Source organism: Ambystoma mexicanum, chromosome 3q (genome assembly GCF_040938575.1).
Source record: "Ambystoma mexicanum isolate Mex_15411 chromosome 3q, UKY_AmexF1_1, whole genome shotgun sequence".
Taxonomy (NCBI): Eukaryota; Metazoa; Chordata; class Amphibia; order Caudata; family Ambystomatidae; genus Ambystoma; species Ambystoma mexicanum.
In genome coordinates this window covers 1,255,884,506-1,255,910,132 of record NC_090926.1, presented here as the reverse complement: position 1 = coordinate 1,255,910,132, position 25,627 = coordinate 1,255,884,506, and the positions used below count along the sequence as shown (strand labels likewise).

The 25,627-nt window shown below is 47.3% G+C and overlaps 1 protein-coding gene across 3 annotated transcripts in view; it reads left to right on the top strand.

The window, feature by feature from the left end:
• Window positions 1–25,627, top strand: part of DNM2 (dynamin 2) — a 1,516,513-nt gene that overhangs the window by 825,293 nt on the left and 665,593 nt on the right. For 2 of the 3 annotated variants that reach the window (XM_069604271.1, XM_069604270.1), the window contains exons 9-11: window positions 2,429–2,496; window positions 16,118–16,256; window positions 20,670–20,756. In XM_069604271.1, the coding sequence (XP_069460372.1) occupies window positions 2,429–2,496; window positions 16,118–16,256; window positions 20,670–20,756 (294 nt within the window). Of the gene's footprint in view, window positions 1–2,428; window positions 2,497–16,117; window positions 16,257–19,708; window positions 19,848–20,669; window positions 20,757–25,627 lie in introns of all 3 variants that reach the window. The other variant, XM_069604269.1, reaches the window with a different exon arrangement.

Sequence of the window (25,627 nt, the reverse complement as noted above, 5' to 3'; positions counted from 1 at the left end):
ATTTTTAGGGGCCCTCTCCCCCCCACCCCAAATGGAGGGGGGTGTACCTCACGCAGCCGTTTGTAGGAGGCCCAGGGAGGCCTGCATGAGGTGGCTCCGCCACCCATTTCGGGTGAGGGGGGAGATGGCCCCCAAAAATGGTGACAGGCCCCCCAGTGGGTGAGGCAATAAGGTTTTGGCACCCCAGGGCCAGATTGGCCCACCAATGTGCCTCTGCGCCAAGGCAAGTTTTGTAAACAAAGAAAAAAAATGGAAAATGGTGGAACGCATTTTAGGGGGGGGGGCTGTGGGCACCCCAAAGGGACGGGGAATTTTCTAATGGGACGGGGTGGTGACCCCGTCTCCCCCACCCGCACTGGAGTGGGTGCCATGTCATGCAGCTCTCCCTGGGACCAGATATCTGCTCTTAGGAAGGGACGCCTGAGCCCAGGGAGGAGTGCTATCCACAGGTGTAGCGACGAAAAAAGGTACCTCAAATGTGTGGGTGCACCTACCGGGGGCACAAAAGGAAAAGGGTAACCCGCTGGTAACCCCAAGCCTTTAGCCACAGCACAATTTGTTCATATGGGCAACCTACAGATTTGGGCCTAGGGTGTCGAAGCCAGCAAGGAAAACAGGGAACCCCATGCATTTCCCAAAAAAGGACGGTGGGAATGCACAAACTCCTGTGTACCATGGCTCAGTGTTTGGCTTGTGGTATTGCTTGTTTTGTAAAACGCTACAAAAAATGTGTGCTTTCCTAACTGCAAGAGTCAGGGGAATGTAGCAGAGCATTGCTTTTGCCAAAATTCATAGAAGCCATTGCCGTACCAAGCCAACCATGTCCAACACATACCTTTTTTTTTTTTTGGTCATTTTCTTGCTTTTCCCCCAATCTATGGCATTTTCCCCTACCTAGTTGTTGCCTGACCTACGCAAATCACCCCTTCCTAAACTTGGAATTTTGTCTACTTTTTAGAAATATATGCCTTTCTGTCCTCCAATTCGGCTTTTCTTCCATTCCGTCCATGCATGTCCAATTGGCAAAAATGGCCAAAATCGCCTACCTCTCACAAAACAGTTGATAACCACATCAAAATATTTTTTTTTCGTTTCCACTCAACTGTTCTTGAAAGCCAGGAAATTGGGGAACTCAGCACAGCAAACCATTTGTTCCTAGCTCTTACAAGGAAAAAAACCACAGGCTTCTTTGTACATTATTTTATTGGCATTTTTTGAAAAAACCCAACATTTTTGGCCTTTTTGCTTATTTTCTCTCACCCCCCCTACAGCAGCCTAGGATTCCTGGAAGGTGTTATGACCGCCTACATGTGGGGGAAAAAAGGAGCCAAATTTGGCCGAGATATCTCATGTAACAAAAAAGTTACAAGGCATTGAATGGCCACATACCGAAATCACCAAAAAAGGCCTTAGCACTGGGGGGAAATACCCATGGCAGTTAAAGGGTTAAGGAGACATTAGCACTGTAACAGAGGCGAGCCAAACAAAACAATGCACCCTGTCCCAAGGCAAAGACTTATTTAATTGAGAATTGCTGGGATCCAGCGATAATGTTGCTGTGAAAATGGCTGCTATGTAAGTGACATTTCCCTAAAAATGTGCCCTCCAGACAACTAAACACTTTCCTGAAATATTCTAGGATTGGAGATATTATATAATTATGCCCCTCAGAATATTTGGGGAAAGAATTTTAGGCGTAAGAAAAAGTCGCCTTCATTGTCATTTTTTCACAGCGACATTATCACATGGAACCATTTCTGTTCCAAATACAGGAGATCGCCGTCTTACGGTGCTGCTGACACGCTTATTGGCTGTATGCGAAGTACGTGATGTCGTCACAGGGTGGTTCCGCATAGCACTCGTGATGTTGCAAGCTCCAGCGTTATTTACATGGTATTTTATACCACAGGTTGTGCATTCAGTGCCTCTGCGCACGGAGCCTGATGGAATGCATTTTTTACATGTCAGACCATTGTGCCTGTAATTTTAGTTATTCAGTGTGCATATGCTCTGCATGTAACGTGTAGCAGAGCTCTCAACTGTAGGCAGTTAACGTTTGGTTATAATCGCTTACTCCAAACGATTTAGCATTGGACCCACAAAATACAGCAGAGTCCCGGGAAAATGTGGTCTGCTGTCTTCTCTGCACATGAACACACTGCATTGCATGGCTCCTATAAAGTCTATACATTTCTCATCTCTGCTAGTCGACTTAATTATAATTTTACGCATGCAATATAATGCTTCTATTTTCAGGTTTGCTCAGATTATGGTCTGCTTCAAGGCCACCCACCCCATAGTGATTTGTTTCCATAATGAAATAACATAAATTATAATAAAAACAAATGTTTTTAGCTTTTAAATGTGGGTTAGGCCAGTGCAATGTTCTCTCCGTTTTATTTTTTTGCCTTCTTTTTTCTTCTTCTAGATGGAGTTTGATGAGAAAGACCTTAGGAGAGAAATTAGCTACGCAATTAAAAACATCCACGGTGTAAGGCAAGTGTGTCCTGGGAAACGGCCGAAAATCTGATGGCTGCATTGGCAATCATATTTTACACCCCTGCTTTCTTATGTATCCTTATTTGATTACAAACAATGAAATTGGTTATTAATTTTGCACTTTATGCTGGGTTCCAGCCTCTAATTCTGCAGCCCTGTTAGCCCTGAATGTTCCCAGACACACTCACTCCCAATCTTAACTACGTCGGCTCCACTGACTGCCCGTGAATGGCCGAATCAATGTCAAAATATTATTTGTCTCACATAGAGCAATTCATAAGGTTGGTGCTGACTATTTGCAATCCAAACTGGTCTGCTATCCTCCCGATATACTTTTGCTTTTGGCCTCCCAAACTTTGAGAATTCAGTGGTACCGCAGGGCACGAGCTGACATCTGTCCTCTTCCCCCATTCTGTGGAATTCTCTCCCTTTCCGTTTTTGTGAAATCGCTGACCATCTCTGTTTCTGTAAGGCTCTCAAAACTATTTATTTGAAATTTTCTAGGTTTTTTGTCAGTTTATCAGTCTGCTGATCCACATAGCGCCCAGATCCCTTTGGCGTTAGTCCGCGCTTTGTAAATCTAATACAAGGGGTATTGAACCCATGTTGATCGTGATGACTTGTTCCCAAGACAAGACCGATCCCACTGAGCCATCCTCTCAGCCAATTGCTTCTATCGACATTCTTTGGAAAATTATTTCCTGGCATCAGGCAAGACCCTGATGCCTAGAAATGATTAATCCAGTGATGACTGGACAGTCCAGGATAAGCAACATCCTCTTCTTCTGGTCTGATGGCAACTCAGGTTGAGTTGTCAATGATTTTTCTGTGATGGATTGCAGAATTGCATTCCACCATCGTCGTTGTAGCAGTTTATTTTAAGGCAATTCTTAAGGTTGCTCTTACATCCTGTCTAAATCACAAGTGATCTTTGAGGCTTTGTTTGCCCTTATTTGGGAATATTGCAAAGCTTGGCACAGTTGTTCCTCCATCATGGGTACCTTTCATCCATGCCCAAGTCTTCTGCAATCTCCATAAAGGTAGGGTACATGCAGCTGAAGTTTGTGTTTTGCGCAAGATACCCATACTGAAAAGCTAGTGACACACAGGTGCCCATTCCTTCCTTGGAGTGGCACGTTTGACAGCCAGAACTTGGATCATACCACCTACCTGACAGATGCACAGGAGGTAAGCACAGAAGGACAATGGGCATGTTACGTTGGTGTTGTAGTCATTCCCTCGATATTACTAGATGGTCTGCTTCATTAGCGTATGGCTTAGCACTCATTCTGTGGACAATAAAGCAGACTGTGAATGCCTTTGAGGAAACCCTACTTATTTACCAGAGCATGGTATTGGCGCGAGGGAAGCGGCTCACAAGGGAGGTGCTCGGATGCTTTAATTAGAAGAAGTAGATGACTCGGTCTTGTGAGAAACCTGAAGGTGTCTCATCTGCCAGTCCCCAGAGATCTGTCATCCTGTTGGCCAGGACACGGCCATCCCTATTGGATCCAGTTCCTGGGGGTGGACCAGTGGGGGGAGGATCACCTGGATGGGGGTTTCCGGGGAGTGGAAGTGGTACACGGAAGTTTGAGGCGCAGTATCCCCTTCCTAACACCTTTTCCCCATCCTACCCTGTAAGATATTTAGCTCTACTCCCCACGCTCCCCTTTTCCGACACTACCATTTTCTTACACCGTGACAGACAACAGACTAACACCAGAGCCGTTTACCTGACATGCTCCAACACAAGGGTCCGACAGAGTCAGGCAATTGATAATAATCACACACCTGACAGCCCTTAACCTTCCCCACAGGGATAAAAGGCAGAGCACGAGAGCACACTACGAGCAAGGACCACCACACAAGGAAGCACCTATAACAGGATGGCAGTTTAAACGAGACTAAAGACAGTGAAAGCTGAAAGAACGACAAGGAGGGAGGTATGATTGCAATTTTCAACCCGAATCTGCGATAAATCCGGAAAAGGGAACATAAGACCGGGATTTCCAGCTGACGTGTGGAGTTACAGATGTCAACGGTACACAGGGGACCTCCCACATTGATAGCACAGGCGGGGAGGCATGCTGGCTACCGTGGTACCGTCCTTGACTCCAGAAGCGAGACAAGCAAACTGGTTCAGCACAGCTCGTGAGTTGGAGAAAGCTGATGGCAAACCTGAACTGTGTTGAGCCCAAGGTTGCAATCGGCAACATTATGTGAATGCAAGAAACTTGTGAACAAAGAACTTGTGTATGTTTGAACTTTTGGGAAAGCCCAGAGTAGGGCCAGTTGCAGAGGGGTCAGGCGCTGCTGGAGTGCTCATTCAAAGGACTCTCGCTGGACCTTTTTTTGTTTGTGTTGCAACTGCAAGTACCAGAAGGCCCTAGGAAGGAGCGGCGTGAGGTGTCAGTGGTCCTACAAGGGTCGCGTCAAATTTCCTGTACAAAAGGACCCATTGCCAAGAGAAAGCTAGAAGAAGGGAAAACACGCTTTTGAGGGGATTGGGTCCTCCGACGTATTCCATATCTATGACAGGTAATGTCCACTGCTGTGCTGCTTCGGAAAATTTTCTGCGTCCTGCGTTGATGCGCCGTCCCCAAGGACCTCCTCCGACAGCCGACGTCACCCGATGTGATAAGTAGGACGCACGATGCCCGGAGCCTCAGTTCTGTTTTTTCCGCGAACGTGTTCGCTTCGTGAATCTCGGTACGCCTCGAGTCTTTGGAGTTTGTTGTATTCTTCTCGGTTCTTTGAACCTGTTCGGTTTTTGTGAAAACCTGTTCGTGAACGATGTCTACCTCGTCTTCAACCCGCGTCCAGGCTTTAAGAAATGCGGGGACTGTGGGCCCAAGATGTTGGTAACGGACTCGCACAACGCCAGCCTCTGGTGCCTCGGGGAGGCCCACAACACAGACGACTGTGTCGACTGCCAGTCGCTCACGGCCAAGGCCTTGCGGGAGCGCAAGAAGAAGTTGTCAGTAGGTAGGGTGTCTAAGCCCAGGAAGTAGAGGTCTGCGGGGCTTTCAACGGATGATTCGAGAGGCGACTCTCCGCGTCATCGTCGGAGGTCGAGTGGGTCTCCTTCCAGGAGTCGGTCTCGCCACTCCTCTGCCTCTTCGAGGCATTCCCGGAAGCGCTGGCATCGGTCGCCTTCCCCGTCCTCTTCTGAGGACTCCGCCCGTCGGCGGGTCACTTATCCCACCATGCAAGTGACACCGGAGGAATGGGCTTCCTTCGGGAAGAAGATGTTGGCGATTCTTGAATCGCAGGGCACCGGTCCATCCGCGCCTCCGAGTGGGGTCAGCTCGCACGCCTTAGGGCTCAGGTGGTCGGCACGGTTCGTGGGAGAGGTCCCGCTCAGACAAGGGTAACCGTTCTCGCCATGCCAGTTCCAGGTCCCGGTCCGCGACGCGCTCGAGACCGTGTGATCCTGAGCCGTCTTCGAGGAAGACGTTGACGCCTGTGGCGCCGAGGTCGTCGTCGACCTCTCTCGAGGCTCCGCTTTCGAGGGGGTCGTCGTCGCTGTCGGCGCCTAGGTCGTTGATGGACATGCTCGGAGCGCTGGCTTCGAGGCATGTGTCGACGCCGCCAGTGCTGGCGGCGCTGCGGCTGACGTTGACGCCGATTCTCTCGACGCTGACTCGTTCGGCGCCCTTGACGCCTTTCGAGGCGGTGGTGTCGGAGGGGCCCCTGGCACGGGGGTAGCCCCTAGAAAGGCTCTGGCTAAGGTCAGGCATAGCTTTGGTCCCCAGGTGTCTTCCTCTCACCGCCTAGAGTACATTTCAGAGGGTGATGAGGGCTCTGATGAGGGCTTGGTTCCGGTTACGGTGCCTGATGAGCTTCTCTCGGGCCATGGCCAATTTGATGACCTGAGGCAGTCACTGCATGATGCCAGTGGACTGGACACCTCTCCGGAGGTGGGAGTTTTGTAGGCCGGAGCCTGGTACTCATGCCGAATCTTTGTACTGGCGCCTTATGTCTCGGGTCACCAAGTACTTGGGATGGTCGGCTCCCCCAGGGGAGTTTGTTCAGGATGATCTCACGGACATCCTTGATCTTGGTCCCCCCACTGACCTGGTACTGCCGTTTCATATGGCTCTGCAGAGAAGGGTGGCGGCGGCTTGGACTGCTCCGGAGAGTCTCCCGGCAGTGGGCAAGTCTTTGTCGAGAAAATACCGTCCAGCCAGTAGCGACCCCTGCTACTTGTCCAGGCTCCCCACTCCGGAGAGTTTGGTGTTGCAGGCGGCTACGGCCCCGGCAAAGCAGGCGTCGTATCCTACCATCTCTCTGGATAGGGACGACGAACGTTTTGATGGCTGGGCGAAGAAAGTATTTTCTTCAGGGGGTATGGCGCTTCAGGCGGCCAACTCTGTATGTGCCTTGTCTCGTTTCACACACACTCACTGGAACTGTGTTGCATTAGCGGCTGATCATATTCCCGAAGGCGACGAACGGGATGGTTTCCTTGCTATGGTTCAGGATGGCAAGGATGCCATGTGTGAGGCCATTCAGTCGGGTTTGGACATGGCAGATTGTGTCAGCCGGTCCCTGGCGGCGAGCACAGTGATACGCAGGTTTGCGTGGTTGCGGAAGTCGGGGTTTGCGCCTGATGTGCAGTCCCGGCTCCTCAACATGCCCTTTGACGATGAACATCTTTTTGGCGGCAAGGCTGACGAGAGCCTTAAGAGGTTGCAAACCTCCAAAGCTGCAGCGAAGTCGTTGGGCGCTGCAGTTCGACAACCTCTGCCTTTTCGTCCTAGGGAACTAAAACGGAGGGGTGGTTCCTTTTCGCTATTACTCGTTCTTCAGTAAAGCGAGAGGTGCCGTCAGTCAAAGAGGCCACCGTAAGAGTGCCAGAGGTGGAAAACAGGGTACTCGAGGTGCCAAGTGCGCTCGGGCTGTTGCCTCTTTGCCCTCAGGCAATGCCGCAGCCGCTACCACTTAGTCATCAGGCCAGGTCCCATGGTTCGCCGGTTGGGGGAAGGCTGGCGCAGCATCTTGTAGAGTGGCGTGCCATTACTTCAGATGTGTGGGTTCTGGAGATCATAACCCACGGCTACTGTCTTCCCTTTCGGCAGAGGCCTCGCGACAATTCACCTGGGAACCTCTCTTTGAAGAGTCCGGATCCGCTCCTTGCGCAGGAAATTCAAGCCCTGCTGGAGAAAGGCGCCATAGAACTGGTGCCTGTAGCGGAGAGGAACAAGGGATGGTATTCCCCTTATTTTTTGATTTCGAAGAAAGACTGGGGATTGAGACCCATGATATGATATGGCATTTGTAACGCGCCTATACACGAGGCAGGGGGTGGGGGGGGAACAAGGGGAGACAGACAACGATCCTACTAGGCCAGGTGTCATTCAGATCGCGCAAGTGCAAGGGTAGAGGGGACTGGGAAAAGTGCAAGGGGAAGGGGAGAGGAGGAAAAGTGCTGTACATGGTTAGTAGAATACAAGATAAATAATAGGGCGAGCTAGTGGCAAGTGCAAAGTAAGTGCCGGGAGAATGGGCTGTAGGATACAGAGACAGTCCCGTAGTGCAGGTAGGCAGTGCAGGGAAGAGTGGCTGGGCCAATGACTGAGATCGGTGAGTGGCCCAGTAGCAGATTCAGTGCAGGTTCAGTGATTTTAGCAAGGGAGAGAGGGAGAGAAAGCGGAGGCAAAGAGGAATATTTTGAGGTGCTTCCGAAACCGGAGATGGTTCTCAAGTTTCAGGGACTTGCGCGGTTTGAACAAACTCCAACTTCAGTACTGGTTGGTGTCTCTCGACCTCCAGGACGCTTACTTCCATATGCCGATCCATCCCAAGCACAAGACGTACCGGAGGTTCGCGGTTGACGACTCGCACTTTCAGTTTCGGTCCTGCCGTTCGGATTGACCTCCGCCCCGAGGGTTTTCACCAAGCTCATGGTGGTGGCAGGGCAGCGCATCTCAGGAAAGGGGGGGATTCACGTCTACCCCTACCTGGACGATTGGTTGATCAGGGGGGAGCTTTCCCGAGCAAGTCCTGGATCATCTGTCCGTCACCTGCCACTCCCTTCACAAGCTGGGCTTGTCCCATTTGACGCCAACAAAGCGGCTTCCGTACATCGGAGCAGTGCTCAATACATCCCTGGGGCTGCGTTTTCCTCCCCAGGTGAGGGCTCTTCACATTCCGCAGATGGTGCACAAGTTTCAACTTGCCCAGACGCTCCCGGCGTTCGAGTTCTTGAGGTTGCTCGGCCTCATGGCATCCTGCATTCTTATGGTGCCAGAGGCTCGTCTGCGGATGAGATCTTTGCAGTGGGCACTCAAGATGCAGTGGTCGCAATCTTCTGGCAGGATGTCGGACCCTGTTCAGGTGCCGCCCTCGGTCACCCAGGACCTTCTGTGGTGGGCCGTCAAAGGCAATCTGATGAAGGGGGCCCCGTTTTGGCTTCCCTGGCCGGAGGTGACGATCGTGACGGACGCATCCCTCACGTGATGGGGAGCTCATGCCAACGAGTTGACAGTCGGCTGTCGTTGGTCTCCGTTGGAGTCCAGACTCCATATCAATCTGTTGGAGCTGAGGGCCGTCAGGCTAGCCCTGAAGGCTTTTCTGCCGACTGTGCGAGGAAAGAGTGTCCTGATCCTAACGGACAACACGGTGGCCATGCACTACCTCAACAAAAAGTGGGGGCAGGGTCACTTCCTCTGTGCAGGGAGGCGATGCAGCTCGAGTTCTGGGCCATCCAGCAGTAAGTTTCGATCTCAGCTGTTCATCTGGCCGGAGACGACGACAAGACGGCGGACGCTCTGAGCAGGCAGAGCACGATCTCTCACGAGCGGGAACTGGCTCAGGAGATTCTCCTGGAGATCTTTGCCCTTTGGGGGACCCCTTAAGTGGATCTCTTCACCGCCAGTGTCAACCGGAAGTGCAAAAGGAATTTCCACCAAAAGGAGCCTTAGGAGACGCGTTCGTGGTGGAGTGGTCATTCCCACTGCTGTACGCGTTTCCTCCAGTCCCCGTCATCCCGCAAGTACTGCGGAGGTTACGGAGGTTCGGTTCCCGGATGATCCTCATTGCTCTGGCGTGGGCCCGCAGGACGTGGTACCTGGACCTTCTCGACTTGTCAATCTGCATTCCGCGTCGTCTTCACTACCGAGACGATCTGCTCTCACGGGAGGGGGGTCAGGTTCTCCATCCAGAGGTCAGATCCCTCAACCTTCACGCTTGGCTTCTGAAAGGTTGAGGTATAAGGATTGGGACCTTCCTGAAGACTTGTTGGAGGTGTTGCTCTCGGCCAGACGGCCGGCGACAAAGTCTCTGTGCCGTTGCTGTTGGCATAAGTTCTGCGGCTGGTGCAGAGTTAAGCATGTGGATCCTTTTGAGTGTGACATTCCCATGGTTCTGTCTTTTTTGCTTTCCTTGGCCCACAGGGGCTTGCAAGTGGGGACCATTAAAGGTTACCTGGCGGCGCTGTCCATATTTAAGCGCTCGTCTGAAGAATGTTCCTATTTTAAGATTCCTTTAATTTCTCAGTTTTTGAAAGGGCTCACTAATGTGTTCCCTCCGTCACCTTTTCTGGTGCCCGGTTGGGATTTGAACCTTGTTAAGTTTCTTATGGGTGCACCGTTTGAGCCTTTGCATTCTTGTCCTTTGAGACTGTTAACTCTTAAAACTGTGTTTTTGGTTGCGGTTACTTCTGCTCGCAGAGTGAGTGAGTTACAGGCACTTTCAGTAAAGCCACCCTTCACTGTGTTTCATAAGGACAGGGTTGTCCTTCGCGTTTATCCTTCCTTTCTTCCGAAGGTGGTCTCCGAGTGTTACCGCTTGGCGGGTAAGGACCCTCCGGCTGGCTTGCGGGCCCATTCTACCAGGGGTGTGGCTGCGTCTACTGCCCTGCAGAGGGGTGTTCCTATTCGTCACATCTGTGATGCAGCCACCTGGGCTTCGGTACATACTTTTGTACGTCACTACTCCCTCGATTCCATCCGAGGGCAGGATCTGGCCTTTGGCAAGACAGTCCTTTATTCCGCAATTTGATTGGGCCTGCTAAATTTGTGTTCTAAATTCTTTTCCCTCCTCCTTGCTTGGTACTGCTTTGGGAGTCTGTCATAGATATGGAATACGTCGGAGGACCCAATCCCCTCGAAGAACAAGATACTCTTACCTGGTAACGTTCTTTCGATGGGATGGTCCGACGACGTATTCCATATCGCTCCCTCACTACTTTCCCCGCGGCAGAATTTCTTATGCGATTACAGCTTGCGTTCCGCAATCCCTTGTGTATCTGACTGGCAGAAAACTGGTGTCACAACTTCTGGGGAAAAAACTACAACTGAGCTACGGGCGTCGTGCGTCCTACTTATCACATCGGGTGACGTTGGCCATCGGAGGAGGTCCTCGGGGACGGCGCATCGACGACATCGACGCAGGACGCAGATGCCAAAAATTTTACCGAAGCAGCACAGCTGTGGACATTACCCGTCATAGATATGGAATACATTGTCAGACCATCCCATCGAAAGAACGTTACCAGGTAAGAGAGTAACTTGTTCTTCTTATGAGATGAAGCAAATCATGAACTGTTAGCCATCTTTAACACAGTTAATGAATTTCTATGTGAAGCCGACGGAGGGAATACCAAGGGAAAAGCTAAGAGAAGTAAATCCTGCATCATGATAGTATTGATATTCTGAGTAAAAGGCCGTAGTCAACCCGGGAGATGGAGGCCCGCGTTGCAGGAAGTATCCTAGCCCGGCGGAGGGCGATCCTAGGAGCGAAGAGCAATCGCCCAGTGTGGAAGACCACCGAAGGAACTTGTGTGTTTGTTGTTTTGATCCAGCAGGCCTTCTAATGCAAGAGATTTGCAGAAGAGACTTGGCCCTGAAGGTCCTGGTATCGTTGAAAGGATGTGTGAACCTCGTGCTGGAGAGGCCCAGGAGTGTGCTGTGCTCAGAAGTCCAACCTTGTCCTGTGCTTAAAAAGTGGGGAAGGGAGACTCCAACCATACCATCCTGATTTATCATTGTGTGAACTCTTCTTTCTTTTCGGGTGAACATTATCCCACACTCTTTTGTAATTTAGTGGTAAGGGTAAGGATTGGCAATAGCTTTTTTTAGTATAGGCCCTTTTTATTTGACAAGACACCATTAGGACTGCCTTATTACTTGGGTTGTAGATTGCTCCCATCTTAGCTTTAGGTTTAGATCAGGTGTTTTTCTCACCCATTCATACAGTTTAATAAACACCCTTGAACTGTGATCTCTTGTCTGTCTTTACTGTTGCCACCATGAGTTCCTTACAGTCTTCCCTCTGTGTAAATCTCAGTTTCATATTTGTGTGAACTCCTTTTGTGAGGCAGGTTAACATCACAGCATGGTATGCTGCTGAACATATTTCAGAGCACACCAGTTACATGTTGATAACTTCTTTGTATGTTTTACAGTAAAGTTCCAATGGTTACAGATCTATCCAAACTGCCCCACTAAATCGGGCATCTGTAATTGGGCTCTCCAGGTGTTTTAGACTACAACTCCCATCAGCCCCAACTGGAAAGACCAAACCATCTGAAGAGCCATGGGTCGGACTAGAGGGTAAAGTACTGCCATGATTCACCTCCATGATCCTGGCTGTCTAAAGACTAATCCGATCTATCATGTTCCCCGTCGTTGACTCGAGGCTGCCTGAGGCCTTTGCTTAACTCTCTATTTGTCCCCTTCAACACTTTATATTCCTTAAAGGATTGCCTGCTGCTTGATTTATAAAAAATCTTGGTACACATGGGACAGACTGCTGACTTCTCGTCCTGCTATTACTCCCAGCCTGATGTGAACTTAAAGTGTAATTAAACTCTGCGATGCTCCAATATTAAAAAGCCACAAGGACAAAACCCTATATGTTGGTCTCACTTGAGTAACCTGTCTCTAGAAGTAGGACCATCACAGTTAGTGGAAACTGAAAGGTGGGGGTGGTATGATGATCTCCCATGCTGTCATATGTTCAAAATTATACTTAATGGTAGTCGTGATACTTAAAAACCTGCCCAGCCACAGTGCAAAAGGTATGGAGTCATGAAGTAGACACACAAAAGATAGACGGACTGAATATTTTAGGGCCGACCTGTATATCAGGTTGAGGGATGGGTGTGGACAGGCATGGAATTACAAAACCAACGCAATATTAATGAAAGAGAATAATTGAATAAAAGCTTGTATTTCAGCATTTCCAGTTTAGGGTTGTATGGGAAAAGCTGTCTAAGGAGTCGGCTAGATGTTGCACGGGGGATAAAACCCCATATTTCAACATGTAAATCTTTTAACATAATGGTGTTTTACTGTCGAGGTTTAACACATTTTTCATGATAAGTCTTGTGGATCTTTGTAGCCAGTCTACCTTTTACTGTTTATCTTTTGACATGCAGTCGATGTACATCATAAGACATCAAATGCATGCCGACCTTTGTAGCAAGTTGATTTTTTTTACTTTCTGTTTGACATGGGGATCTTTTTAGGTATATCACCACAGATGCATATAATAAAACATTTCATTCTTCTATGCTACATCATGACTGCCGAACAACTCAAAGTAGAGAAGTCCTGTTGCACAAAGACCGGAATGATGGGAGGGTACTTTCCTTTCCAGACGCCCGACTTGCCATCAAGACTGTTCCACAGTATCATGATTTCCATCATATGCTGTATGCCAAAGCCCAAACCACTAAGTGGTCTAAATGCCTCCCTGGGGCTGTCTGGTTCTGTGGTAGAGATTATTACTATACCCGATGCAAGGCTCTGGGGATAGTTTGGTTCCTGCGCTTCAGTGCAAGAACTACTAAGCCTGAACACCTGAAAGGTTGACTATTGGACAACATTATTGTCGTGAATGAACATTCTGCCAGAATCTGTGTATCCATGCTTCATTACCCTTGTCATTGCGTTTTTGATAAACCATAGATTCTATCAATATCTTCCCTGCACAGTTCTATCACTAAATCAGTAAGTGTTTGCACTAGTGCCTTCCATACTCCGAAATAGAAACACATTAAGAATACGCTAGTCTCTTGTTTTGCATTAATGTATATTTCTCAATTAGAGATATGAGCATCAAACATAGTATAAATATACAGTTCTCATTATTAACAATAAAGTAGTTAAGTACAGCTACCCAGCATCCTACTCTTCTATTGACTTCTAAAATGTTAAAACTGCTTACAACCAATCAACAATGTGTATTGCTATTGTGGCACAGTAAAACTTGAATGCATACTCTTTAATCCAGATGCTACGGATTGGCAAGTCCGACGACAGGAGATGTTATACAGAGCAACCTCTGAATACCTCTTGCATGGAAAGCATTAAACTGTCAAATTCTGTGACTTCTATGGGTAGTAAACTAAGAACAACATTAAAAGTAGTCTACATCCATGGATAAAAAGAGAACCATCCATGGATAAAAATAGAACAGGTAAAACATTTTAAATGCCAAGATTCCTTTTGCCCTTCCTCTGTTCTCGGATGGATCAACGTATGGCCAAATAAGTACGATGGGCAGCACAGGCAATCTTTAGACACTGTTCCGAACTCTGTATCCCAGCCCAGGCTCACTTAATGTACATCATGGTGTTTCATAATGGTGCAACTTTAGAAAAGAAAAAATGGCTTATTTCAGACCCCAAAATACTGGAGCTGTCAAATTAGAATTTAGAAAACTAGCAAAGTGCCACTTGTTAGCCCCCTGAGCAGTTTACTGTCTCCGGATGAGAGCATCTAAACGCTTGTTTGCTTCTCTTTTCCAAAGCAGTTTAGCTCTAATTTATTGAAGCAAGCGTTACAAATCGGAATTAGGGAATTTAGAAAATTATGCCTATAGACTGGAATTAGTCTAAATGTACTGCTTGCTCTTACCCAGTAGTTGAGCCGTGTGGGGTTGCTCTCCAAGCCCTGCCCCTCAGGACCTCGAGTGATGTAGCCTCTGGCGTCTTTTCAGAAGTGGATCCTTGCTGTCTGAAACTGCAGATTTATGAAGGATTAGACCCTCAAGTTCACGAAGTGCAGAGCACATAATTGTAAAGACCCAACTTTCTCCAGAACCTTGGTTTGGGTACAGCACTATTCACTGCTTCATAACTTGCCACAGCCCCACAAGCGCATTTAGACCGCCTTTGGAGTGTAGGTTAGGTCCTGGCATGGAGGGTATGATTGAAATCATGCCAAAACCTTACCCACACCTGCCAAAGATGATAAATCCTTTTTTATTTTTGCAAGCTAGGAAATAGGTGGTGTGGACCAATAGGCCCCTTGTACTAGTCCACAATACTACATATTAAACCAGAAGAAGCAAGTAATTGGAAACTCGTTTTAAGCACTATTAAAATTCCACAATATTTATAAAGTGATCAAAATATCCTTGTAATGCTTCACTGCAGGGCTTTCAGAACTTATTACAGAAGGAATAGTGCAACTTTTCAAAAACAAGCCCTGCTACTAGACCGATCAGTTAGTTGTGGGAAGGTTGGCTCTTTGCTCCCTACTCCCCAACCTTTAACCCCGCCTCCTTCGGGGGAGTCTAGACATATTGTCTGCTTTATCTTCCTTCAAATCACCACGAAAGACTGAAATGCCCTTATTCGCTTAAGCTTTGTCCCCTTGTCTGATCAGATGTGACAGTGGGGGTAGACTTTCAAGGTACTCTTCTCCAGAGCTTTGACCCTGAAGTGGGACATTGAGAGGAGCACACGTATCAAAATAATTGCTCCAAGGCAGAACTTGGAGACAGTCCAACTACAACAACTTGAGCTGAATAGGCAGCCACATCAATAATAAACATTTATATGGCGGACACTCCTTTGTACTTTATTTGTTGTTACTAGCTCCCTACCTCCATTCGGCTCATTTTATTGATCATAAAAGAAAGGGAGACTGATTTTGGTCCCGCTAGGACTCTGCGCCATGCAGGTTATGCTCTTCCACCTTCAAGGTGCATGCAGTCGTGAACTTGCTCAGCTGTCTTGGCAAGTTTGGAAGCTGTGACATGTAGTTCTTTGCAGCAGAATTTCATCCCACTGAGATGTTGTACCACCTTCATTAAATTCCTATTGGGTCTGATCAGAAGCATCTAGTCAGGCCATGCTTTGAGCTCTTTTGGTCACTGCCGGTGGATTACGACCAGTCACCAATCGTGGAGTGAACTGTACAGTGAGTAATGCAAATCTCTCCAAGCAACTAGAGGGTCTTTGAGTGAGAGCCCTTCTCAGATTTTGAAATGATCCATAACTTGAAGGCCTGCTACAATGCCAGAGAACATACTACTTTTGCAACGGTGATACCTTTGACCATCTGGAAACACTGCCTAGAAGTAGCAACAGGGTACGTAGTAGAATCTGCCAATCTGATCCTTACCAGGGCATGGTGCACATTAGCACCGACATCTTTACTCCTGCTGAGGTTGGAGACTATGATGTGGTCCACAGTCAGCGATACTGGCTGCTAGGGAGAGCATGGGCTTTCTTTCATGATCACTGGTCAGTCCTGACGTCCTTGCATTGAGCTGTGTGTATTGTATGTTTTTGCCTTTACAAGATGTTTCACCATTCTTTGTTGTTTGTTTCCCCTTCTCCCATCCTTCCTCACCTTTGTGGTTGCTTGAAACACTTTAGAACGGGCCTCTTCACGCCGGACCTGGCCTTCGAGGCCATTGTGAAGAAGCAGGTGGTGAAGCTGAAGGAACCTTGCCTGAAGTGTGTGGATCTGGTCATCCAGGAGTTGATCAATACCGTTAGGCAGTGTACGCTTAAGGTAGAGCTACCTCTCTTTATGGGTCCTACTGCTTTCCTTTCAATCCAACATAGAACGCTGGTAACCTGCTGACCTTAACTGTGAACCTCTTTGCCCCAACCCTCTGGGCGCTGAGTAGGGTGAGGGACTCAAATCTTAGTAGTCTGCCTACATTCTCACCATCACAATGCCCCCATGCAGAGCAGCGCCATGATGGTGTCACTCTTTACCAGGGTTTTACTTAACTACACTATCTCCCTTCACTCTGCATCTCCAGAACTTAGTCAGCTGTTGGACATGCTGGCGAGGTGACGGGGCCTTGAATTCCTCAGATAGGTGGGCAGATTGCTGCAAGACTTTGAAGCCTAAAAACCGTAGGTGGAGTAATGTTATAATTGCTCTCATCTGAGATACCAGTCGAGAGATGAGCAGGAAGTGAGTGGTTCAGTTTAGGACATCCTCTGGAGATTCTAGTTTTCTAATCTGTGAGATTGTGATTGTACTTTCCTTTCTGTTGTGTCCATTGGCATGCTCTGTTGGACTTTTCCCTTCAACCGTGCCACAGAAAACACATGAATCCTCCTGCAACCAAAGTGTGCTTAGTTTCCAACGCACGTTGATGGATTCTGGCTGCCTAGAGGCTGGTATCATAGAATGCTAAAGTGAAGTCTGCTGGGGAGGTGAGACTTTTGCACCTTTCTGTCATTTCCTAGCCAGGCACTTTTCACCCACATTTTTAAGTCGAAGGGTGTTCCTCAGGAGCCCAGAGAATTACTGTAGAATCTAATTAGGAGCATTTCTTTAACAATTGTATCTGGAAATTAAGATTATGTCTTTCAGATGCCTACAGAACAGCCATGGTTTGATGTCAGACTGTGGGATAGGATTTTGACCCAATTGATTAAATATGTTTTCCCCAGAAGGAATTTCCTGGCAGTATTCTCTTCCTCAAGAGACTAGCTCCTTGGTTGAGCATCAGGCTGGATCGTATAACACCTTTTTGCCGATCATGTGCTGGATGCTGTCAGCATGTGAACAGCTGCCCACAAAGGGACACAATTCATATTCCAGAGGGCTCAAAGCCTAGGTTCTAGTGTGTGTGCTCTACCCAGTACCCTTGTCGATATCACACTCAACCAGTGTGATCTATTCCCTCTGGTAGGCAATGCTAGAGTGGGTCTCCTAGAAGTGATATGGAGTCCTCCCACAGACACATCCACTTGCTGTTTTCTCTAGTCCTTCCTATTACGGTGGTCTACACTATTTGGTGATGTTCTTCATAGTCACCCATGTCTTTTGATCTGGACCCATGGTGCAGCCCATTCTATAGATAAGCCTTTCTACCCCATGGGGCAAAGCCAATGCCACTCTACAGGATACCCAAGCTCCATCAGCGTCTTCATTGTCTGATTGAGGCTACAAATCATCCCAAACGTTGCTACCTCTGCCCACCAGTTTCAACTTTTCATATTGTCTGCCAGCCCCAAACATCTCACTTTCTGAACTACCAGGTGTTAGCATCTCAATCTGCCAACCAGTACCAGCTGCTCTCACCATAAACCAGTATCTTCCACTCTCCACCATTCCTGACTTCTCGCACTGGTCCTCCTTGGCAGGACATCTCCATAAGCTGGCAGGACAGTGGGCTTGGCATTTCTCTACCGTTTTCGGAGAAAAATCGGGCTTTTTTAATTATTTTTTTAGAAATGATTACCTATGTGTGATCAGGCCAGCCATGTTATGCCCTTTAACCATCTCTTCCCCTGTCTTCCCCCTCCCTCGTCCAAGCATGAACCGTTGAGGAGGAGGTAAATGACGATGAACAACACATGGGCGGTAGATGGAGAGTATGGAGAAGGCTTCCATGTAAATGGAATCTGCTTCCTTTGCAGATTTTCTATTGCTCCTTGGAGTCTGACACAGTGGTGGAATCCACAGCCTTTCCTTTAATAAAAACAAATCTGAAATCCCTCTAAAGAACGGTGCTACCGGTTTGAAAATAAATCCTGGTGTATTAGAGTGCAGCTTTCCTTGCATCTAAAGCAGTCAGTGGGATGACTAGGCTTTGCGGCACCTTTTTCAACCTGATTTTTGTTTTACTAGGAGGGTCCACCTCTTATCCAAACATTTACTCTTGTTTACATGCCATAAGCTGTTCTTTCTGACTACCTGAAATGAAATGTAGGCCGTTCTAAGGGGAATGACTTTGGTAGATATTCCTACCCAGAAGGGATTATCCTGGTTTTAAAATCTGCTCGGTAGGAACATTCCAATGTTCTAAAAATAGATTTGTATTTGGTATCTAACACAAACACACTTGTGCACTGGGTCATGCTGTGGGCCAAAGCGGTGTCCTAGTCTAAAATTCTCTTCTCTTGGTCCAAGATGTCCAATTTTTTATTAGAATTGTGCAATTTAGTGTTCTGTCATTGTCGAGGCAGAACCTTTAGATAGTGATCACCCTTCCCCCCCCAAACCACCATCACCATATGAACCTTTCTGAATAGGTTTTAAAAACCGCTCCAGTTGATCCCTTTCAGCTCTGTGTCGGATGTCTTTGCTGTAGGCACAGCAGCACCCCTAGTCACAGGGCAAGAAAAGGATTGACTGCTCTTCCTGTGAAAACCATAACCCAAGCAAGAAAAGGATTTGCCTTGCTTGGGTTATGGTTTGTTAAAGTCATGACATTTGCCTCCTATCCAGAGTGTCTGGGCAGAGGTGATCAGTTGGGAAGCTACCTTATCTTGTGTCTGGGATAACCAGCATTTATCTGTGGTGTGTTGCAATGGTTGCAAATGTTTGTAGATTTGGAAAAAGCTGGAACTTGCCTCAGAGGTCCTAGGGCATTTCTTGTAAATTAGTAAAGGCTTGTAAAAAGAATAACTACTATATAAATAAAATTCCATATAACTCAATTTTTGGTTTTTTACCTTTCATTGTTTTAGCTGAATCATTTCAACCTTTCAATAAAATTTATAATTGCAGAATTCAAGATGGCATTCATAGTCTTTGGTATTTCGAATACTAACTGTTTACACCTTTGCAATTCCTAAACCCTCCCAAGTGACTTTTTATTTTGCAACCCATCTACACTTGGCACAAAGCGTTTTAAGGTAGAGAGTTGGTGGAGGGATATTCTACACTGGACCTCTGGGTTACGCCCACCCGGTGGCCCTGAGGGAGGGAAAACCCCACAGTGTAGCATTAAATAACCTGTCAAGGCAGATAACTGGATCAGCCGTAATCCGGCATGGTTGGATTTCGTAGAGATGAGGGGTTCATCTGACAAGGAATGTGTAATGATTCTCGGACTTTGAGGCAAGTTTGTGGCTCAACCTGCTTGCTGACTAACACTCTAAATTGTTTTGTTTGATCTTTTCTTCCCTTTTCTGTCCCTCCTATTTTTCCTCCCTTTTGATTTTGGGCTGGTGTGCCTTCATGTGTCCCCATTCTCTGCTTTCTGCTGGGCGTAGAACGGGGCTCTTCACGCCTGACATGGCCTTCGAAACTATAGTGCGAAAGCAGCTTCTTAAGCTGAAAGAACCAAGTTTGAAGTGTGTTGATCTGGTGGTCTCTGAGCTGGCCACAGTCATTAAAAAGTGTTCCCAAAAGGTAACATTTCTTTCTGCATATTACTAGTTGCGTCCATTTCTGTTCTCTGAAATGTACTTGCCTCGGTCTCACAGTACGTGTCTTTAATTGGTAGCAAGACAGGGTAGCCTGTAAAGCTATTGCTTTTGTGTAATGTGGAATGAGAAAATGGCTCAATGTGGCTTTCCAAAACAGGGAATGGTCTGTTTGGTATATATCCTGATAAAGGTTTGTTACGAAATATGTAATGTAAGGTGGCAGATTGAATTGGACTTTGGAGAAATGGCTTGACAGAGTGTCAGGATGTGAGCATTTAGTGTGATCAGGCCTTGCAAATGGGCCCCCATTGCTCATAGTCATTGGAATGGGAGACCTTAATCGACTTCCTGAACAAAACAAGAGTGCACAGCCATGTGAAACTTCAGTGCTTAAAGAATGCACCTTCACCAGTGAGTCGATGGGGATAGAGTCCTTAGACACAGGAGTGGGTGTACATTGGACGTCTTAAGTCTTGGGGGCTAGGGTGGATGGATCAGGAATACACTTTCAGTCCCTATAGTACTACAAATACTTCTTGGTTAGGCGAATGTGCTCAGTGGGTGAAGTTCGATAGGTCAGATTATAGATAATCAAATTACGGTTAATATAGAGGCAAGTTTACCTCTTCCTGCTCTAGGACACTTGCTTGCTTTTGTCACTGCTTATGCTCAGTCTTGCACTATTGTATCTTTTTTCTGTTTGTGTCAGTATTCTGCGATCGTTTGTTATATTGCTTCTCAATTTAATGTGATTGTTCCTGAGTGAAATGGCCTGATCTGCACTTTTGTCTCCCTTGGATGGCAGTTGACCCCCTATCCCAGGTTACGAGAGGAGAGCGAGCGAATTGTTACGACGCACATCCGCGAGCGAGAAGGAAAAACTAAGGACCAGGTATGATCTACACCGCTTTACTGCTTGTTCTTCACCATGGCGCTTGTGTGTGGTGAGGTTAAGCTTATAGTTCAACTGTGTAAGGCATGCTATTAAATAGACCCTTCTAGTGTGATGCCAGAACATCTTCGATTGTGGGGATGTAGGGCATAGATGAACTGGGAGGAAAACCAGTTTATAGGTCTTGGTTTTTCATACCTGATACCATTGACTTAGTTGGTCAAGGTGCCCTTTAAATCTCATGAAGTGTAAACATTTTAAGGTTATTGCAGAGGGATAGAAGGTCTTCACTTTAAATCCATATTTTGACTAATAAGGCACTCCACTCCTTAATGCATGTATTTGTTTGGTATGATGACATGCACACTCACAGAAATCCCCCATTTCACAATTGCAATGTATGAGCAGTGCAAAGACCAGGTCAGACTAGCAAATGACTGCATCGCATGCTACAAATTCCACTACTCTACTTTTACAGTAACACTACTGATGCTGAGTGCTATTGAACATATCTGAAATGCTTAATTACACATCAAAATGTCAGATAGGATGAATCCTACCGAGTCCTCACAAATACCCTACCTAAACTCTCCTCTAAGGTGGCCAGGGGAAGGCAGCCACAACCTGATCCTGACCCTGGGGGTGGTATTAGCTGGGAGAATTCCCTGGGAGGAGAAGGGTCCCAAGGGTGCAGGAGGATTCCTTTGGGAGACCAATAGCATTTATCTTCTTCAAAGGCGGAAGAGCCAGTGATGCTGGAATATGTAATGGCTTGCCGTCGGCGAGAGCGGTTCTTTCCAAAAGCTAATTATCTGATTGGTGGTAAAAACTGTCCTAACCAATCATGTATTGGGAGTAAGAAACTCCCCCAACAAAGTTGAGCACAGATGTAGAGGTGAAAGCTCCCATATTCAACAGGGGAATGTTAAAGATGCATCTCTAAATATTAACATCTAAAATTCTTATAACTCTAAATGGGGACCTCATGTTCCACAATGCCAAAAGTACTGGGATAAAGAAGAGGGATGCAGAGGCTCCAGACTGCAAGTTGCCGGCTTAGAGGATTAAAGACCCGCACCTTAGGGAGACTGAGAGCCATAAAAGGCCCCCTCCGGTGCAGACCAGAGAGCGTGGTAGTTGGAGGTGGACGGATTGCAGTAGCTCCAATCTCTTTAGCCCTGTTTGGTTTGTCCCTTTATTCTCTCCATCAAGGGATTTTTGGTTTATCAGCCCCTAGATGTGCCACATGTAGTTATCGCGTGTTCAAGTGGATTTTGTCCACGTAGTCCTCATCTTTAGATATCTTCCCTTCCAGTGTCGGCTGCTTCGGAATAGTTTTTATTTTAGCAGTGGGTCCTGTGCGTGTTCAACTCAATGTCCCGGTATTAAGTTAAAACCTAGTTTTCACTATACCGAAAAGACTGCACTGCGTCCGTTATTCAGTCCTGTTTTTCAGCGATCTCTTACGCTTCGGATACGGCACATTTTTGGTTTCTCACAATACTGCGACATAACTTGGAGTGGCTTTTTCATTTGCTTCTTCCACCCCAAAGACAGAGTTTAATAAGTGGATTGACTGCGGTGCCAAGATGTCGATAACCACATCAGGTCTGTTTGTGGTGTCTTAGCGTTGACCACAGAACAGTGGACTGCGGATCATGCCAGTCCATGACGGGTAAGGATCCCAGTGGGTAGGCCTCCTTTGAAATCCCCATCCACAACTCTGTCTAAAAAGCTTCTTCGGATGAGTCGAGCAGTGACTCTCCACGGAGGAAAAGGTTGAAGAAACGCTCTGTCACAAAGCATTTCACACCACATCTTTGGCTAAACAAATGAAGAAAAGACTCCATAGATCCCATTCCTCAACCTCTGACTCCTCTCCAGAACGCAAGATAGCCTGCCTAGTAAGTAAGCAAATCCAGCCGAATGGGTGGTTTTTAGGCAGGAGATGCTAAACATTTTCGAGAAGGTGGCTCCGGCCCCTTCGAGGGGAAAAGACAAAAAACCACATCCCTATAGTGCCTTAAAAAAGCCGACAATGAAAAGACCAAGGCTAAAACCTGCACGCCCTCGAGCCCAGGAGGGAAGCCTCAGACCCCTCTAGGTCTTTTGTCAACGACCGGCCCAGTCCTTGTCAGTCAGACTCCTTTGAATAATGAACAAGTCCTTGGAGACCTCCATCTACACAGATAGCATCGAAACCCTCAACGCTGATAGCAACGAAACCCTCCATTCCGTTCAGGGAAATTGAAGAGACTTTTAAATCTCTAAATAAAAAGGATTTCTTAAAGTCCTTATCTTAGATTTTGAAAGAGCGTGAGCCATCAGATCAAGACACTCGGCCCTTTGGGCTTGAATGTGGCACCCATAATGGCCCTGTGGCCCTCAAATCAACGTTCCCTCTGGGTGGACGTGGAAGAGGTGCCAATCCCACCCAAGCAAGGACTTCTTTACCCTTAGCCGCTGCTTCCGCCACCTCAAAAGCTCTCTGAGGCCTTAACCCACAAGATCCCAGTGGGAGGCACACTTGCTCAGCATCTGCAATAATGGCGAGGCATTACTTCAGATGCTCGGGTGTTGGAAACAGTAGCCCAGGGCTACTGCCTTCCCTTTTCTAGAAGGCTTTGGAATCATTCACTGGGGAGCCACTGTTAACTCCGGATCTGTTCCTCTTGCAGGAACTTTGGAGTCTGTTGGAGAAAGGTGCTATAGAACCAGTACCTGTGATGGAGAGGAACAAATGGTGGTACTCCCTTTACTTTTTGATTACCAAAGAATGACGGAGGATTGAGACACATTTTGGATTTGAGATCATGATTAGATGGTCATTGGACCTTCAGGATGCTTACTTTCATGTGCCTATTCATCACAAGCACAGAGTAGCAAAGGTTCTCCGTTGCCGGTTCTCATTATCAGTTTCGAGTTCTGCCATTTGGGCTGACCTCTGCCCCGATGGTTTTCACCAAGTTGATGGCGGTGGTGGCAGCGAGTCTCGGGAGAGGGGGGGATTCTTTTCTACCCCCTACCCTGATGATTGGCTGATCAGGGCTTGATCGTCAAACAGGCCCTGCAACATCTCTGCATAACCTGCCACTCTCTTCAGACTAGGCTTCTCCCTCAATTTCAAGAAGTCCCTCATGATACCACCTCAAAGGCTCTAGTTCATCGGAGCAGTCCTGGATGTGTCCTGGAAAAGCCTCGCCACACGAGGTGAGGGCTCAGCACATTCAGCAGATGGTCACCAAATTCCTGAGTGCCCAGCGTCTTCCGGTCTTTGACTTTTTGAGATTGTTAGGCCTCATGGCATCCTGCATTTTCCTGGTGCCAGAGGCTCACCTGAGTATGAGATCCCTCCAGTGGGCCCTCAGAACCCAGTGGTCTCAGTTCTAGGGCAAGATATTGGATCTTCTGAAGGATCCGAGCACCGTAGCACAGGATCTCAGTAGTAACAGACCACTCACTCACAGGGTAGGGAGCGCATGCCATGTCAGGTCAGCGGTCGTTGGTCTCCATCGGGGTCCAAACTACACATCAACCTTTTGGAGCTGACGGCAATCAGCCTAGCGCTGAAGGCCTTTCTGCCCTCTGTACGGGGAATGAATGTCTTGATAATGACGGACAACACAGTGGCCAGATACTACCTCAACAAGAGAGGTAGTGTAGGGTCACTACCACTGTGCAGAGGGGCAATGCAGCTCTGGTTCTGGGTAATTCAAGAAGGAATCTCTCGATCAGCAGCTCACCTGGCTGGAGAGGATGACACGGCGACGGACGCTCAGAGCAGTCACCCGTTAGTGGGAACTAGCTCAGGTAATCCTTCAGGGGATCTTCACCCTTTGGGAAACCCCTCAAGTAGATCTGTTCACGTCCAGTGACAACCGGAAGTGCAAGCTGTTCTGACCCATGGAATTTCCCTCGAGGGGCTTTAGGGACTCGCTCGTAGTGGACTTGGATTTTCCACTCCTCCAGTCCTATTCATTCCTCAAGTGATCAGATGGTTGAGAAAGTTTGGGAAATCATTGATACTAATTGCTCTGGATTGGACCAGGGGGACGTGGTACCCAAACCTTCTGGACATGTCCATCGGCCCTCCAAGGTGATGTCCACAAAGAGAGGACCTTCTTGTGCGAGAGGCGGGTCGAGCTTTCCATCCAGAGGCCAAGACACTCGACCTTCATGCATGGTTTCTGAGAGGTTGAGATAATAAGGATTGGGAATTCCCGGGAGGTGTAATGGAGATTTGCTTTCAGCCAGAAGGCCAAAAACAAAATCTCTATCGCTGCCGTTGGAATAGGTTCTGCATCTGGTGCAGGGATAAGAATGTGGATCCTTTTCAGTGCGGAACACCTATGGTGTTGCCTTTCCTACTACATACTCTGCAGCGCTTTTTACAAACGTGTTCCCTCCAACTCCATTTCTGGTCCCAGTTTGGGATTTAAACGTAGTACTAAAATTCATGATGTGTGCTTCTTTTGAGCCTCTTCTCTCCTGTCCATTGAGGCTCTTAACATTTAAGGCACAAAGAAAAACAAACAACTCAATTACCCCTTCCTCAGTCCACTTCAATAGCTTGTCAGAAAAGACGTATGGATATATTATCTATTTCACATATCCTTTACAAATCATGAATTGCCAGATTATTTATACATAATTATTACACAAGTTTTAATAAAAAAGCTAAAAATAGTAGGTGCTTTCCACAAGGCACTTAGTACAACCTAATTAAAAAGGTCCAAACAATATTCAATACTAAATAATATTGGTGACTGTGGTTTTTAGGTGACATGAATAGTACATACCACAAGAAAATGCTAATGCTAGACTGTTTTCACATTGCATTTTGGGGGAATCTTTCAGTCAAGTCTGTTATT